Raw genomic sequence first — 16826 nt, 5'->3', positions numbered from 1 at the left:
ATCAAATTCCACAAATGTTATAGGAATTCAGTTGTGAAAGGTATGAAAATGTTTTTCAGGAGGCATGGTTTGTGGGCTTGTTTTTGTAATGATTTACAATAGTTTATTCTGTCTGAATATTCATTCTATCAAATGCTATGCAATAGCATTATACTTACGCAAAGAAAAACTGAAAGACGAATGGTTATGAGATAATGATTCATTTTCTTTGGAATAGACTGTTAGAACAGGTTCAGCAAATGTTTTCTTAAAGAGCCAAAGAGTAAATATTTTAGACTTGCAGGCCATGTGATTCTGTAGTCAGGAAAAGCAACCACAGATTAAACATAAATAATGGGCAAGGTTTTAGTTCAATAAAACTTTATTTACATAACTGGTGGTCTGCCCATTGACCGTACATAGTTTGTGGACCCCTACGTTAAATGACTCCAATCTCAGTGGGATGAATGAAATGGACCAGATAAATTTCAGGTAAATTTAGCAAATTTACCTCCCTCTTTTTAAAAATTGTTCGCCTTTTACTTTAGAAACATCCATATTCCTGTAACTAAACATAACAACTTAAAAAAAAAATGACAACTCTAGCATGCAAATTAAAACAGACATTTGGCTTTGTAATAAACGGAACGAGTTAAAAGAATCCTTGTATTTATTTTTTACACAGCACAAATGTAGGTGACACACAGTAAGTCCATCACTTCCCACAAAACTTATAAACTGAACAACTGAGAGTCTAAATTCTTATAGTCTTCTGCAGCGCTCAGAGCTATCCACTTTATGGAATCCATTCCATAGCAGCAGAGGAGAACCTTAACTTAAAGCACCAAGTTTCCAGGCATTACTACAAATGTCTTCTTTTCATTCCCTAATACATGCAGTCAAACTGCCTATGAATAAATACCAATTCACTTTAAGCTTCAATGGAGAAGGGAAAGCTGTTGGGAAACCAACATTATTCTTAAGTCTAAAAGTGATTCTACCTCTTTACCTTGGTTTCTTCTGTAACAATTTTCACTTTTAATGTAGTTCTATTAAACATGAACATATTTTAATTTTGAACATAATCCCTTTCAAATTCATCTAACAGTTTAGGATGTTCATATTTGTTTTATAAATTCGGGGAGGGGGTGGAAACATGATCTCTTATCTAGAATATTCTGGCAATTTCTATTAAAAGTTAAATTTAGAATTTTATAGCAAAGTAATATAGCCTGTGTGTCCAAATTATAAGATTTTTAAAAGTCTTTAATTTATGTATATTAAGATACACTGCGAATCCCAATACATTTTATAGAAGTGTGATTTCATTCTCTGAAACAGGGTTCAATGGGCATTTCTGGATCTTGCTAACATCAGCCCGATATACCCGGAGATTACTGGATCCACTAAATGGACAATGAAAACTGGTTGAGGCTGCTGCTGAATGCTTCAACAGGAATCTGATACACAGACAGAGATTTCATTGTTATAGTCAATGCAATTGAAGTCTTCCTTAAAACTGTGCTCCTGATAGGCTGAAGAGAGAGTAATGGACTGTTAGTTCTTTAAGCCAAAAATGTACGGACGTGTGGTACAAAGGCTTCATTCTCTGCCCGTAGTTAGCAACTTGAGGGCCTTCTGTAGATTCTGCACCGCTGTGCTGACATCCTCATACTGCAGAGCACTGCCAGCATACTTGCAGTATTTCTGAGCTCTGGCAAAGTCCTCTGGTGTTAGACGGATATCCGCTGGAAGACAAACAGAATAATTAAGACTATCCGTAAGAACAGAAACGTATTCTGTTAGGTTAAATGCTTACATTTAAAATTATAAAAAAAATATTTAAGGTTATAGAAAAACATGAAGGCTTTTTTCAACCCCAGGGTATTTAAATAAGTTTTTTCCATGCTTTTCAAATTTTTTCTTACTCATATAAACTATACACATGCCACAACACAATAACTTATATGAAAAGGTTTTATTCCCCCAAGTAATAAACTAGAGGCCTTTGTATTTTGGTAGATTAATTGCAAAAAAAAAAAAATTATATTCTGTGTAAAATAAGGACAGTAGTTTAGGTGTTTATGTTAGAATTGCTAAGCCTCTCTTTTCATGGAACAACACACACAGACTAAACCACTGAACCCTCATTTGAACTAGAATATAATTCTCAATGACAAAAATAAATAACATTTTAAAAAAATTACATAAGCCATTTGACTTTTATTTTAGCATGAAAATATTTTGTGTTTTTGTGCCATCCGTATATAAAACTCTAAGGTTTAACGAACATACTATCATTGAACTACAAAATTCAACACGTGAACAACTTTTACAATTTATGTCCAAAATTTATTCTTGGCAAGTTTTCCAGTTACATATATGGTTAATATGGGTAGTGCTCAACTAAATAATCTGGGCAAAAAAGAAAACCAAAATGCTAAAAACATTTCATTTAATCTAAAATTTGAATATACCTGAATATATATTTCTAAAGATGAAATTAAAAACTGACTTCATGTCTTGTCTTTTGAAATACCATTTTCTTTAGAATTTTTTATGAGGATTCTAAAAAGAAGTGATAGGAGGCTGAGGCACAGAATATAACGAGCAAATAATATATTTCAAATTCTATTTATGTCTGTACTTATAAACAGACTATTTTTGTTTAGTTACCTTTAATTTTGCCAAAGATATATGTGCGTATGTTATACATATCTATACATATAGCAACTGCAGGTATCTGGACACTAAGTTCTGATCCAAATTATTGTTTTCTTTAAAATTTTCAAAGGAGTTCTGAAATAATGGATCATAAAGTTTCTAGGGCAGGGCCAGGCACCGATAAGTGCTGAAGAACTTTAATGAATGAATATGTTTCCACTTCATATTATTTCCTACATTTTAAAATGAATCAAGTTCATACAGAATTACATATTAATTTCTGACTTTAAGAGAATATAAATATACACATATCTACATATGGTAACTAGCCAGTGTGCTACATATAAATTCTTCAAATACTTGTTGAATGCTATTAAAGTTATAATGGTTAATCTTACTATTGTAAGAAAGTACACATTCCAATTTTGACAGCACTTACTTCAATTTTCTTAAGTTCCAGTCTTGCTTAAAAAGCAAAAAATACAAATCAATAAACTAGTAAAATGTAATTATATATTAAAAAAAAAAGTTCTCCAGTAGTACTAAAAGTTTTAGTACTACTGAAAGTACTAAATTCTTTTAGTATTTAGTGACTTGGCATTTGTTACCACTTAAACTTAAAAACCAATTATCCTGCAGCTCTACTGACAATTTAGTCAGGACACTTTAGGTTGTATTTTTTTCTTGAAAATACCTACTAGATTTTTCAAAGTTTTTTCTAGATATATTAAGAGGCTCTGGTCATCTAGAGCTAGACATACTATCTAGGTGTGTGAGACATCTTTGAAAACTGAGTTTACCCCACTCATCATTTTGTACTTTAACAGCCTGTCCTCTTATTCCAGGGCAATTTTTAAATATGTAGGGCATCCATCTAGAATTTACTGGGCTTGCTGGAAGAAAACCCAATGCACAGAACTAATATTTTTATACCATTAGCCTTAGCACTGTTTTGCTGACATACCACTTACTTATTAATAAGATGTCTGTAGTGGCAAGAACTCTGTGACTATTTTAGTTTTTACAAACTAAACTTATACACCAATGATAAAACTATTTTAAAACACAAATATTCAGAAAATATGAATGGAAGTATTTTAACAGGAAAATGTCATTACAGATACATATGTATCTTATAAACTTGTATGAAATTATGTAACTAGCAGATAAAATATCATTAGATAATAACCATCTTACACATTCAGATACAAAATGTAACTTACAGATTTATATAGAGATGTTAGATTTATTTTCAACAATTAAAAGAACTTAAAAAGCCATGTCAAATAGTTACTTTTGCTATTCTGTAACACTTCAGGCTTTCCTTCATTTAACAAATATCATCTAAGAGTCATCAATAATAAAACACGTCATTAAACTTTCAAATTAAAAAAAATAAAATCTGCTTAATTATGATTCTTTTAAATTAGCAGTTGAAAACTGAAGTGGAAAATACATAAGAGAACAAGTGTTCAATTTCAGTATCTGATATTATATTCCAAATTGTAAAAACTTCTTCGTGCACCCATATAGAAGCTGTTTTTTCAATTACTAAAATTTACTAGAGGCCATAATCAGACCAGAGAGAGCATACTGTGGACCTAAAAGGTGTTTAAAGGATTAGAGAGGCTGTCTAACAGAGTATCTCTTTTCTGAACTCTATGCTTAATATGTTCCAAATGGCTTTAGGCAAGACAGTCCTCATCACAGGGCTGCTTTTCTCCTTTACAGGGCAGTACGAGAAGGCAGAAGACAGCTAGGGCTATTAGTGAAGTTCCCTATTGCAGCAGAAAGAGCCTGGGTCAGCACTGGATCAAAGATAACATTTTTGGTGTAAAGAGAAAATCTCTGCACACTCAGTTGACAGGATAGAAGAATCCATTTCCAAGGTTGATTTATCTAATGTCATGACAGAGCATAGAATATTTCATTGTAAAAATTTCCAAAATGGGTCTTTAAAGACTCTCTTCTATCTAACTTGGTAATTTTAGAAATTCACATCAGGGACTTTGGATAATCCGACCCTAGTGGACTCTATAATCCTCTGACTCGAATGGAAAGCACAGGCAGGATCATAGGGGAACCATCTGATACCCAGTAAACCTTAAGGGTAGAGACAAACCTCAGTACTAAACCCTTATATCCAGGCACTGCCAAGATATGTCACTTAAAAATGGCAACAGCAGTAATGATTTGAGGCAGAATGTGACTGCATCGGGCACTGTGCTAAATACTTTTCAGATATTCCATTTAATCTTCAAAAAAAACTTACGAGGTACGTTGTTATTCACATTCTAATACTATATAAACAAGTTAAAAAGGGAAATGCTCTGCTTCCTGTATCTACCACCTTTCCAATCCCATTCTCTTCTCCACAGTCAGCCACAGACTCACTACAAAAATATTTAATATATTAACACACATATAATATGGGTATTAAAAGGTGATGGGTACTAAGCACTAAAGAGAAAAATGTAGCAGCAAAGGGGTTTAGGGAGTATTAGAGGTGGTGGTGAAGCTAGTGATGGTTATGAGACGACTAGTTGTAGTCTGTGCATTCTCTAGAATTTTTCTATGTACTTAAACACATAAGTACATGCGGGAAGATAGAGTCTTAATTTTTTTCCCGAAACAGGCTCATACTATACAGAATGTTCTACAACTTGCTTTTTTAATTCAGTATGTGGAGGAGATCTTTCATGTCAGAGTTACTATATTCTTTTTTAATATGTGCTCAGTAGTCCATAGGACAAATGGACCATAATTTTCATTATTATTAAATAATACCATAAGATTATTTTCTACTACTATGATGATGTTGAAATAAAATATCCTTGTAAACATGTTTAGTGTTCATGTCTAGGTATTTCTTTAAGACAGATTCCTAAAAGTGGAATATAGCCGGGTCAAAAAATTAGTGACATAATAGTGCTGCAAAACACTTTCCTAACGTATACTGCCCAGCAACAGCATGCCAAGAGTCATTCCCTAGGTCTTCACTGACACTGTAAATTATCAATCCTTTAAAATATATTTTAATTTTTGTAATTAAAAAAAATTACATTCCACGTTAGTTAGTATATAGTGCAACAACGATTTCAGGAGTAGATTCCTTAATGTCCTTAATTCCTTAATTCCTAATTCCTTCATTTAGCCCATCCCCCTCCCACCACCCCTCCAGTAACCCTCTGTTTTTGTTCTCCATATTGAAGAGCCTCTTATGTTCTGTCCCCCTCCCTGTTTTCATATTATTTTTGCTTCCCTTCCCTTGTGTTCATCTGTTCTGTGTCTTAAAGTCCTCATATGAGTGAAGTCACGTATTTGTCTTTCTCTAATTCTGCTTAGCATAATACCCTCTAATTCCATTCACGTTGTTGCAAATGGCAAGACTTCATTCTTTTTGATTGCCGAGTAATACTCCATTGTGTGTGTGTGTGTGTGTGTGTGTGTGTGTGTGTGTGTATATATATATATATATATATATATACACACACCCCACATCTTCTTTATCCATTCATCCATCGATGGACATTTGGGCTCTTTCCATACTTTGGCTATTGTTGATAGTGCTGCTATAAACATGGGGGGTGCATGTGGCCCTTTGAAACAGCATAACCTGTATCCCTTGGATAAATACCTAGTAGTGCAATTGCTGGGTTCTAGGGTAGTTCCATTTTTAATTTTTTGAGAAACCTCCATACTGTTTTCCAGAGTGGCTGCACCAGTTTTCATTCCCACCAGCAGTGCAAAAGAGATCCTCTCTCTCTGTATCCTCACCAACATCCGTTGTTGCCTGAGTTGTTCATGTTAGCCATTCTGACAGGCGCGAGGTGGTATCTCACTGTGGTTTTGATTTGTGTTTCCCTGGTGATGAGTGATGTTTAGCATTTTTTCATGTGTCGGTTGGCCATCTGGATGTCTTCTTTGATTCATGTCTTTTGCCCATGTCTTCACTGGATTATTTGTTTTTTGGGTGTTGAGTCTGAAAAGTTCTTTGTAGATTTTGGATACTAACTCTTTATCTGATATGTCATCTGCAAATTTCTCCCATTCCGTCGGTTGCCTTTTAGTTTTGCTGTTTCCTTTGCTGTACAGAACCTTTTTATTTTGATGAAGTCCCAATAGTTTATTTTTGCTTTTGTTTCCCTTGCCTCTGGAGACATGTTGAGTAAGAAGTTGCTGAGGCCAAGATCAAAGAGGTTTTTGCCTGCTTTCTCTTCGAGGATTTGATGGCTTCCTGTCTTACATTTAGGTGTTCCATCTATTTTGAGTTTATTTTTGTGCATGGTCTAAGAAAGTGGTCCAGGTTCATTCTTCGGCATGTCGCTGTCCAGTTTTCCCAGCACCACTTGCTGAAGAGACTGTCTTTATCCCATTGGATAGTCTTTCCTGCTTAGTCAAAGATGAGTTGGCCAGCGGTGCCTGGGTGGCGCAGTCGGTTAAGCGTCCGACTTCAGCCAGGTCACGATCTCTCAGTCCGTGAGTTCGAGCCCCGCGTCGGGCTCTGGGCTGATGGCTCAGAGCCTGGAGCCTGTTTCCGATTCTGTGTCTCCCTCTCTCTCTCTGCCCCTCCCCTGTTCATGCTCTGTCTCTCTCTGTCCCAAAAATAAATAAACGTTGAAAAAAAAAAATGAGTAAAATGAGTTGGCCATATGTTTGTGGGTCCATTTCTGGGTTCTCTGTTCTGTTCCATTGATCTGAATGTCTGTTTTTGTGCCATAAAATATTTTTTTATCTATTGACATAAAACCAAATTCCTACTAATTCTCAATTTCCCTGATTATTAGTATGGCTGGGCATCCTTTCATGTGTTCACTGCTTATCTGTGTTACCAGCCATATTCTCTGCCGTTTTTTTTTTTTTTTTTTTTTTGGTGAACTGAGTTTTGGTTATTCATTTGTAGAAGCTCTTTATATATGCTCTGGACATTAATTCCTTAAGTTTCAATTCCCTCCTGGTCTATTAGTTGCATTTTAAGAACGTAATAGGGAAGAGGGAATCTTCCGTGGTATGGAATTTATTATTTTTCATTAGTTAAGCCTGTTAAGATGCAACTAAATCAGATATGAGAACTGGGAGACAGAATCTAATATATATTTTTCCCTGATAACCAACTGTTGTAACATCACTTCTGAATATATATTCTTGCAACATTGCTCCAAATGCCACCTTTATCATTAATTTCCATACTGTGTGGCCTGGTTTCCAGATTCCCTACTGTGTCATTGATCTATCTTTTTCAGATATTTTCACAGCAGATTTTAGACAGAGCTTTTAAAATTGAGGGGGATTATAGAGGGGAGTCTGGAAACCAAGTTTAACAGAGGAATATGGTATTCATTGGGCAGGTGATATGTTTTCCATTATGTTGTTGGGTAATCTGCCAGTTTATTAAAGGTTCTTTTTTGTTTTTATTTTCAATTACAGTCAGTTCTCTTTTCGGATAATCTAATAATTTAATGTAGTAGATAAGGAAGACCATAATCATAACACATGGTAATTCTGAAGTAAAGTCATCCAGTATAAGCTTTCATGATAGCTTTGGCTATATGTTTGTGCCACTATATCCAGCATTATACAAAAAAAGGAACTGTAAAACTAAAAAAAAAAGGGAATGCCTTCAAAGTTGGGTATTTTGGATAATATGAAATAATCTTGGCTCACTGGAGAATCTAGTGAACACAGCCATTAGAAGAAATGTGTTTCAAATTACCTAGGCATTCAAATATACAACACTCTTAAGGTAAAATTACCAAACAACGCCCAAAGCAGGAGATACAATATATCACAAAAACAGCTGACTTACCCTGGGACACTGTACTGAAAAGTGCAGGATCAATAGCCGGAACAGTCTGGGGAGTAGGCTGGATAGTATTACTTGTTACACCTGCAAATAGGAAAAGCACAAATGGGTATTACAGTTATACCTCTTAATTATACACTAGGAAAGCATTTAGAGGATCATGAAGGAATTTCATTTCTTAGTATTTTGGAACCTTAATGAATTATAATTTGACACACTTATTTGATGTTGGAAGCTGCAATGGAAAACATGCAGGAAAATATATTTTGAGTGCTTACATACGTATTTAACGCAAATGGTAATATGTCTGCATACTATACTATTTTGTACATTTTTCACTTAATATATTTTCGCAATTTACCTTATTAATTTACATGGGTACATAAGTGTTCCATTTCATGTATGAGCCACAATTTATAAAGCAGTCCTTTACTGATGGACATGTAGGTTGCTTTCATTCTTTTGCTACTATAGATAACACTACAGTGAATATTCTTATACACTGTGTACATATACATATGTACAATGTGTATGAATTTATTTATAGGAACAATTTAAAGAAGTGTAACTGCAAAGTCAGGTTTTAATTTTAAACTGACCAATTTAATGACTATCTTTTGCTTGATTTTGATAATTGCTAACCAAATATATTATAAACTATCAACATCTGACATAATTGTTCCCACAAAACTTGTTAACCTTTAAAGGCACATAATAAATAACATTAACAAAAAAAAAGGGAATGCAACCTTTGGGAGGGATCTTCAAGACTACCTAATCAAGTGTAGTGTTTTGATGTATCTAAAGCATAGAGACGTGACTATATATTTTTCATATTGATGTTAAAAAAAAATGAGCAGGTCAATCTAGATATCGTTGCCATTCCTTGCTAAATAATTTGTGTTTCTATCTAAATTAAGTTCTCCAAACAAATCCCTTTCTCTATGGAGAAGGAATATTTTTATTAATCAGCATCTTGTTATTTAAAAATTTTTTAAAATGTTTATTTATTTTTGAGAGAGCGAGAGAGAGCGAGAACGAGTGGGGGAGGGAGAGAGAGAGGGAGACACAGAATCCGAAGCAGGCTCCAGGCTCTGCGCTGTCTGCATAGAGCCCATTGCGAGGTTCAAACCCACAGACCTCAAGATCATGACCTGAGCCAAACACTTAAACTGGACACTTAACCAACTGAGCCACCCAGATGCCCCAATCAGCATCTTGTTATTAAATTTTAAATGCTTATTTGTACATCTTCACATGACTAAGTAGACAATATTAATTAACAAGAACAAAACAGAATTTGCACAGAAATTTAGTTATGTAGTAAAATTTTATTTAAGCAATACTAAAAAAAAAATTATGTGGTGTGTATTTTATTAAGAACTTGTGGTCACAGTCGTTCAACCAAGACTTGAACTGACAACACAGGCTGCTCAGCGCCTCATGCAGCAGTAAGAAGATGCTGCCTCCATTTGTCCTGATGCACGAGCCAAGGGCTGTCCTTTGGCAGCCATCATGACATGTTCCCAGGGGGACCTAGTGTACAGGCCCAACACAAGCTCATAAATACTTTTGTTTTTTTACATTTTATATATTTTTGATAGACAGACAGACAGACAGAGCACAAGTGGGGGAGAGGCAGAGAGAGAGGAAGACACAGAATCCAAAGCAGGCTCCAGGCTCTGAGCCCGACACAGGGCTCAAACTCACAGACCGTGAGATCATGACCTGAGCCGAAGTCAGGCGCTTAACTGACTGAGCCACCCAGGCGCCCCTCATAAATACTTGTTAAATTTGTAAAAATAGCTTATGGTTTATGTTACTTTTTTTTTTTCCGATATGCCCAAATCCATTTTTTGTTCTTTCTTTCGGGATTTGGAAAGGTCTCGTTTGTCAATTCATAAATGGATTGCAGTCCCCAAGACTGCAATATGCTGGAGTGATGTGACCATAAAAACATTCCTGGGGAAAGCAGAACTGTGTTGGAAATTTCCTTCCTTCTGTTATTTAACAAAAAGAGGTATTAACAAGTAACTTCTGGTTAATTTTTAAGTAGATGGTTACATAGCTTATTAAGTAGCATTAATATACATTCAAGAATTAAACATTTAAAAATGTCTAATTAAGTATTGAATTGTTCTACTGCCTACATGATGTGGGGATTCTGAAAAGGGAGAAATAATAGGTAGTGGTTAGAAAACTAGAAGATTATCCAAAAAGTATAACCCTGAATCAGAGTAGCATTTGGAGAGGCAAAGAAAAGAAAGACATGCTGTCTACAAGGAACACTGTAAGCAGAGGTAAGAAAATGGGAGGATTGGGTTGAGTAAAACCTCAGTATAATCACGGAAAACAGCATAGATTGAAATGGTTAGGACAAAATATTAACAACTCTGAAAGCTGTATAGGAGAACTCAAATGCAGTGCCGATACTTAAAAGAACAACAATAAAAGCGCTAAGTTTTTGATCTCTGTATGTGCTGAGCTACATTTATCATCAAAAGGCTAGCATTAAGTATAAAACAGTTCTAATATTTAATCTATTTAGATTTATTACTGAGCTCTTCTTCCTGAGCACTTACAGGCTGTGTAAAGCGTAGGTTTCAAGAGAAAGGAAAAACCATCTGCTCCATCACCTACTTCTGATAGTCCACAGTGGTTAAATACAAGAGGCAAACACTCCCCCTGCTTAAACAAACGTTATCGCTGCCCTCCTTGCACCTCGGTGCGTTTTTGTGGAAGAACTAAAAACTGTATATTAGTACATACTATTCTTTTCAGCTATCTTAAGGATTTCCCTTTGATAAAAGTGCATCCTGGATCTTTATATGAGGGAAAGTAAATCAATCTTAAAGTGAGTAAGAGGGGAAACATCTGCTATATTTATAAACTAGAAATGTTATTTCATTTGCTATTAGGCAACTGTGGACTTTTTTTTTTTTTTTAACTGTTTTAAATATAATAGAAAAAAAAAATCTGCCAGCTAAGAGGAGATTCCAAAATCTTAAACCAGTATTAAGGGGTAAATTACTATATGGGAAAAGTAGATTCTGATTTAACAGGGTTTTAGTTCCTTGGAGGAAGAGACATAGAAAGGAGGTGCCAAAAACAAAATCAGAAAGACACGGGTTCAGTTTCTAGTTCTGTCACTAACAGGTATGCCTGTACATTTGTTTTCGTGGGACAATTGCTTAATTTCTTTACAGTATGTAAATAAGAGACAACAATTTCTAATACAGTTGCTGTAAGAATTAACTTATAAAATAGCTGTGGCAATTATTTAAATGCTAAGTCTATTTAGAGTGTATATAAAGTAACACAAGAGAACCTCAACCTAAATAAGTTCCAAGGCTTTTGGTTTTATGTGCTTGCTCTGAGGAACAAAAGAGAAAACATAAAATAAAATAAATAAGGTTTATGCCAGTTAACTGGATCAAAATTAACTGCTTATGCCAGAAAACTTCCTAACAGAAAACTACCTCGATATCTATGTTTACGTATGTCATGGATATTCTAAGCAGGAGATACTGTTAGTCTGAACGTATGAAACTACTAATATTTGATCACTTTTGTTGTACCAAACCTAATTCAGCCTTCCTACTAGAAATAAGCTTTCCCTCTTCTATATATGTACTGTAGAACTATATATTAAATATACAAATATATGCCTATACAGAATTCTGCCCAAAGATATTTTGTCTAAACGAACACCCCTCATGCAACTTTTTTTAAGGTCAATATTCTACCCCCAAAGGTGACACTTCCCTTGATTCACAAAATGGTTTTAAGTGTTCATTAGCTTGCTGCTAAATACCCTGTCTTTGGCACAGAAATAGGAAGGAAGCGAAAAAAAAAAAAAAAAAGGAAAAGGAAACTAATTTGCTGAACACTGATTTTGTGTTAGGCATAGTAGTAGTGAATTTTCAACCTTTTTCCCCTTTAATAATTAAAATCACTATGAGAGTATGGTTAATTTCATTTTAGAAAGAGGCAAAACCTAGGTCAGGAGAAGCTGTATAACAGTTGAGTCTGTGCTTTAGCAAGGGGTAGGCACTAATAACCAATACAATTTGACTTCAAAATGCATTTTATTTTCTAAAACTGGTGTGTCTGAGGCTCCTGGTTAGTGTTTAAATTCACTAGTATAATTAAAATAGTATTAACCTAAAGCAAATACATATAAGTAGTTGGTGGTGTTGCTTATATTGTTCTACCTGAAAATATTGAGTATTTCTAAAAGAAAAGAAAATATTTATAATTCTGTTCCATGATACTTACAGAACAAACTCAAATTGGCGTGTCTATTAGAGTCATCATACAGACCATAAAACAAAGTCAGGTTAAAATATGCAGAATGGTGACACAAAAGAGGTCAGTGTTAAAATGACCACATTCATCAATATTCTTCAAGACAAAAATAACAGCAATATTTGCAGGTAACATAAAACTAAAAGTTTTAAAGGTTTTCTTTTTGTTTGTTTGTTTCTTTTATTTATCTGAGAGAGACAGAGGCTCAGGGAGGGGTGGGGACAGAGGATCTGAAGCAGGAAATCCTGACCTGAGCCAAAGTCAGACACTTAACTGACTGAGCCACCAGGTGCCCCTAAAGCTAAAAAAGTTTTAAAATAGGAGGAAAGAAACTAACAATAACTGGTACTACAATGGTCAAGTAGAACACTTTTAGATAGTGGTCAACTCATGCAAAATAACCTAGAATGGTTTGGGTAAACTGAGGCTGAAAATTTAAAAGTCAATGAAGTAATGATGTGTTATTAATGGGGCTCAAAGGATGACTTTCCTATCGATCAAATATTCTGAAATGTTTGGGGGCGCCTGGGTGGCTCAGTTGGTTAAAGCGTCTGACCCTTGATCTCAGCTCAGGTCATGATCTCACGGTTCATCTGTGGGACTGAGTCCCATGTCAGGCTCTGTGCTGACAGCAGGGATTCTCTCTCTGCCCCTCCCTTGCTCACACGCATGCTGCCAAAAAATAAATAAACATTAAAAAATATATTTTGAAATGTTTGTACAGTTTACTACCATAGATTATGCAGAGATAAAAGAAATATTGTAAGAATAATTTTTGGAAAAAAATCAAGATATTAAATTATGGTTTTAAATGCCCTTCTATTTGAAAAGTAAGGGTGATCTTTTGTCAACAATGCAAGTACATGTCTGCAATTTTTAAAAGTATCTTTCATTTACTGACATTGACATTACTAGAGACTAGTGTTGTCAGATCTCTTCCATGAAAGCACAGACCTATGATACTGATTTATTCAAGGATAGTAGTTATCACTTCCCTTTTTTTCCTTTAGTCAACTGTTTGTAATATTAAAAGAAACAACCCAAATCCCCTGTTTTCAGTTGTCTGTGATTCCACTGCTATTGAGATTCTGTGCTTCAGTGCCTGCTCCCTCCATCAATAATGTCTATGTTGAGAGCAGAGGTCAGGTCCTAAGGAAATAAAGCAAGAAAAATGAAATCTTGCTCATACAGTGGGACACTGACCAACACTTCCTTTAATAGACCAGCTCACCTCACTGCTAACCCTGAACAGCACTAAAGGGCAAAAAAAGGGAGAGGAAAAAAAGAAAATATGACTCATGAAAAGCACAGAGGTTCTTAGTAATAAAACATATAAAGTTAATAGTAACATATGTAAATGTTTTATCATTTCTCAAAAGAAAAGACAGTTACTATTAAAACTTCAACAAAAAGGATTTAACATTTTTTGTGGGTTCAAGTAGAATTTAAAGATCTTACCATGTTTTATGACCATCACTATGAGGCATAAACATGAGGAAAAGTGCAGTTCTTGTTTACGAAAGGAAGAGTTCAAAACTGGTTAACTTGAACTTCCTACCTGCGCTGGAAGGCACTTCCGCTGGCGTGTTGGCTGGAGCGTGCGCACCGGGGGGGATCTGGATTCCCGTGAAGCTGCTGGACGGCACGCTGCCTGGGTCGTAGGCTGAAGATGAAGGCCGGGGTGGCTGAGTAGGCAGGGGTGTGGCCCCAGCATCTTCATTTTCTTCAACATCTATTATATAATATATATGTAAAGCGAAATTAGGTATTTTGAAATAAACACGCCAAATATTCTTATCTCGCTATACAGATAAGACAAACAGACCTTCAAAGGCAATTCTATTTAATGCAGTCGATAAGCAGGCTTTATCTCTTAAAATACTAGTTTTAACTGTTTTCTTTTTTTGAAACACTTAATTGTGCCTGACAATATGATTGTCACTTCTTTTAAGACTTTTTACAATTATATAAAATCTTTACATATAGTATATTTTTCTTAAAAATCAGTTTTCTTTAAACTCACTCTTTGAACTTATGAAAAACAGGATATTTTTGGCAAAACATGTCACATTTAATGCTATCCATAAGAACTTTATTTTTCTGACAGCAGCCTTTTACTCAGCATTTGTTGTTTACACTAGCTATAAAATGATTACCTGTGTGTTTGTTGTTCAAGTATTAGGTTCATCAACAAAAACAAAGAAAATGAAATTTCACATTGAGCTACCTGCACAGAAAGTAGTGAGAGACTTGTGTTGAGAAGTTTTGAGATACAGACTTAAAATATACTATATTATTAGCTGAATTTGATAACTACCTTGGGAAAGTTAAATATTGACAGTCTATTTAAAAGTTACAATTAGTGGGGCACTTGGATGGCTGAAGTCAGTTAAGCGGCTGACTTTGGCTCAGGTCATGATCTCATGGTTCATGGGTCTGAGCCCCATATCAGGCTCTCTCTGCTGTCAGCACAGAGCCTGCTTCAGATCCTCTGTGTCCCTCTCTTTCTGCCCCTCCCACTGCTCATGCTCTCTCCCAATCTCAAAAATAAACAAACAAAAAAAAAAAAAAAAAAAAGAAAAAGAAAAAAAATGACAATTAGCCACTTTTGGGAATCTTAGTAATTTGAAATGCAAACTAGAGCAACAGATTTCTGAAATCAATTTATTTCCTATCAACTTTTTAAATAACATTTTTGTCTGATCATAGCCACATTATATATCCAATGCAGATAATTTTTTTTCAAAAAAAAATTTTTTTTTTTAACATTTATTTATTTTTGAGACAGAGACAGAGCATGAACGGGGGAGGGTCAGAGAGAGGGAGACACAGAATCTGAAACAGGCTCCAGGCTCTGAGCTGTCAGCACAGAGCCCGATGCGGGGCTCGAACCCACGGACCGCGAGATCATGACCTGAGCCGAAGTCAGTCGCTTAACCGACTGAGCCACCCAGGCGCCCCAAATGCAGATAATTTTAAGCAACCAAAAAAATCTACCTACTCTGAAATATATGTTACTAAGTAACCGTGTACATGTATTTATATTTTATACACACTAAAATAATTTTCTCTTCTATTAGAGAACTGTAACATTAATTCATCCTAAATGAAAGATAGGAAGGAACCTCTCAGTCCAATGTTTAAAGGCACTAGAAAGTGACTAAAAGCCAGAAGAAACCAGGGTGAAGATGGCCCCCAGGAGAGGAAATCTCACCAGGCAAGGTTTGCTTTCATGTGGCTTTTCACCTGCAGCACTCAACAGTCTGAGCAAAAGAAAGAACTGGAGAGAAGTGAGCCTTGAAATATGTGTATGAACCCCAACTAAATACTGTACGACCCTGAATTATGCACGCACAATCCAGAGAGATTCTTGAGGGTCCTGGTAAAGGCAACAGCCTTAAAGGTGAAAGACGGACAGTGTTCGAGTTCAGGCAAGTTAACTGCCATTAGAACAGTAAGCAAGAACTTGCAGGGGAAGATAACAAAATGCAAAGAAGCTACAAGAGGTGATCAGCAATAAAAATTAATAGAAATATGGGTGGGAAGGAGGAAGAAAATGTGACCAGAGTCAGGAGAAAAAGAGAGTCTATAGAAATAGACCACAAATGACCCAGATATCAAAATTAGTAAAATAAATAAATAAATAAACACATAAATAAATAATCACTTTAAAGCAGGTATTATAAATATGTTCAAAATCACAGAAAGAAATATAGTCATAATGAAAGAAGAAAAACTCACCAGAGAAAAGAAACTGTAAGAGGGACAAAAACAGGACTAACAGAAAACAAATGGTAAAAATAATAGGCTTAAATCTAGCTATAGAAATATTACATTAAATGGACCAAATATTATTTTTAAGGCTGATGTTGACCGACACAAAATACAACAACAAAAAACAAACAAAAAAGGGGCGCCTGGGTGGCTCAGTCAGTTAAGTGCCTGACTTCTTGGGTTCAGCTCAGGTCATGATCTCACGGTTTGTGAGTTCGAGCCCTGAGTCGTGCTCTGCACTATCAGCATGGAGTCCACTCTGGATTCTCTCTCTCCCTCTTTCTCTCCCCCTTCCCTT

General features: G+C 35.3%; 1 protein-coding gene across 2 annotated transcripts in view; it reads right to left on the bottom strand.

Moving 5' to 3' along the window:
* Positions 1-343: 343 nt before the first annotated feature.
* Positions 344-16826, bottom strand: part of VTA1 (vesicle trafficking 1) — a 69571-nt gene continuing 53088 nt past the window's right edge. The window contains exons 6-8 of one of the 2 annotated variants that reach the window (XM_045499836.1): positions 14313-14486; positions 8450-8530; positions 344-1727 (exon numbers count right to left, since the gene is read on the bottom strand). In XM_045499836.1, the coding sequence (XP_045355792.1) occupies positions 1582-1727; positions 8450-8530; positions 14313-14486 (401 nt within the window). In that variant the 3' untranslated portion in view covers positions 344-1581. The remainder of the gene's footprint in view (positions 1728-8449; positions 8531-14312; positions 14487-16826) is intronic. The other variant, XM_045499837.1, reaches the window with a different exon arrangement.

Source organism: Leopardus geoffroyi, chromosome B2 (assembly GCF_018350155.1).
Source record: "Leopardus geoffroyi isolate Oge1 chromosome B2, O.geoffroyi_Oge1_pat1.0, whole genome shotgun sequence".
In the NCBI taxonomy this organism is placed as follows: Eukaryota; Metazoa; Chordata; class Mammalia; order Carnivora; family Felidae; genus Leopardus; species Leopardus geoffroyi.
The sequence above is the reverse complement of the archived record's forward strand: the minus strand, read 5'-3'. Positions and strand labels throughout refer to the sequence as shown.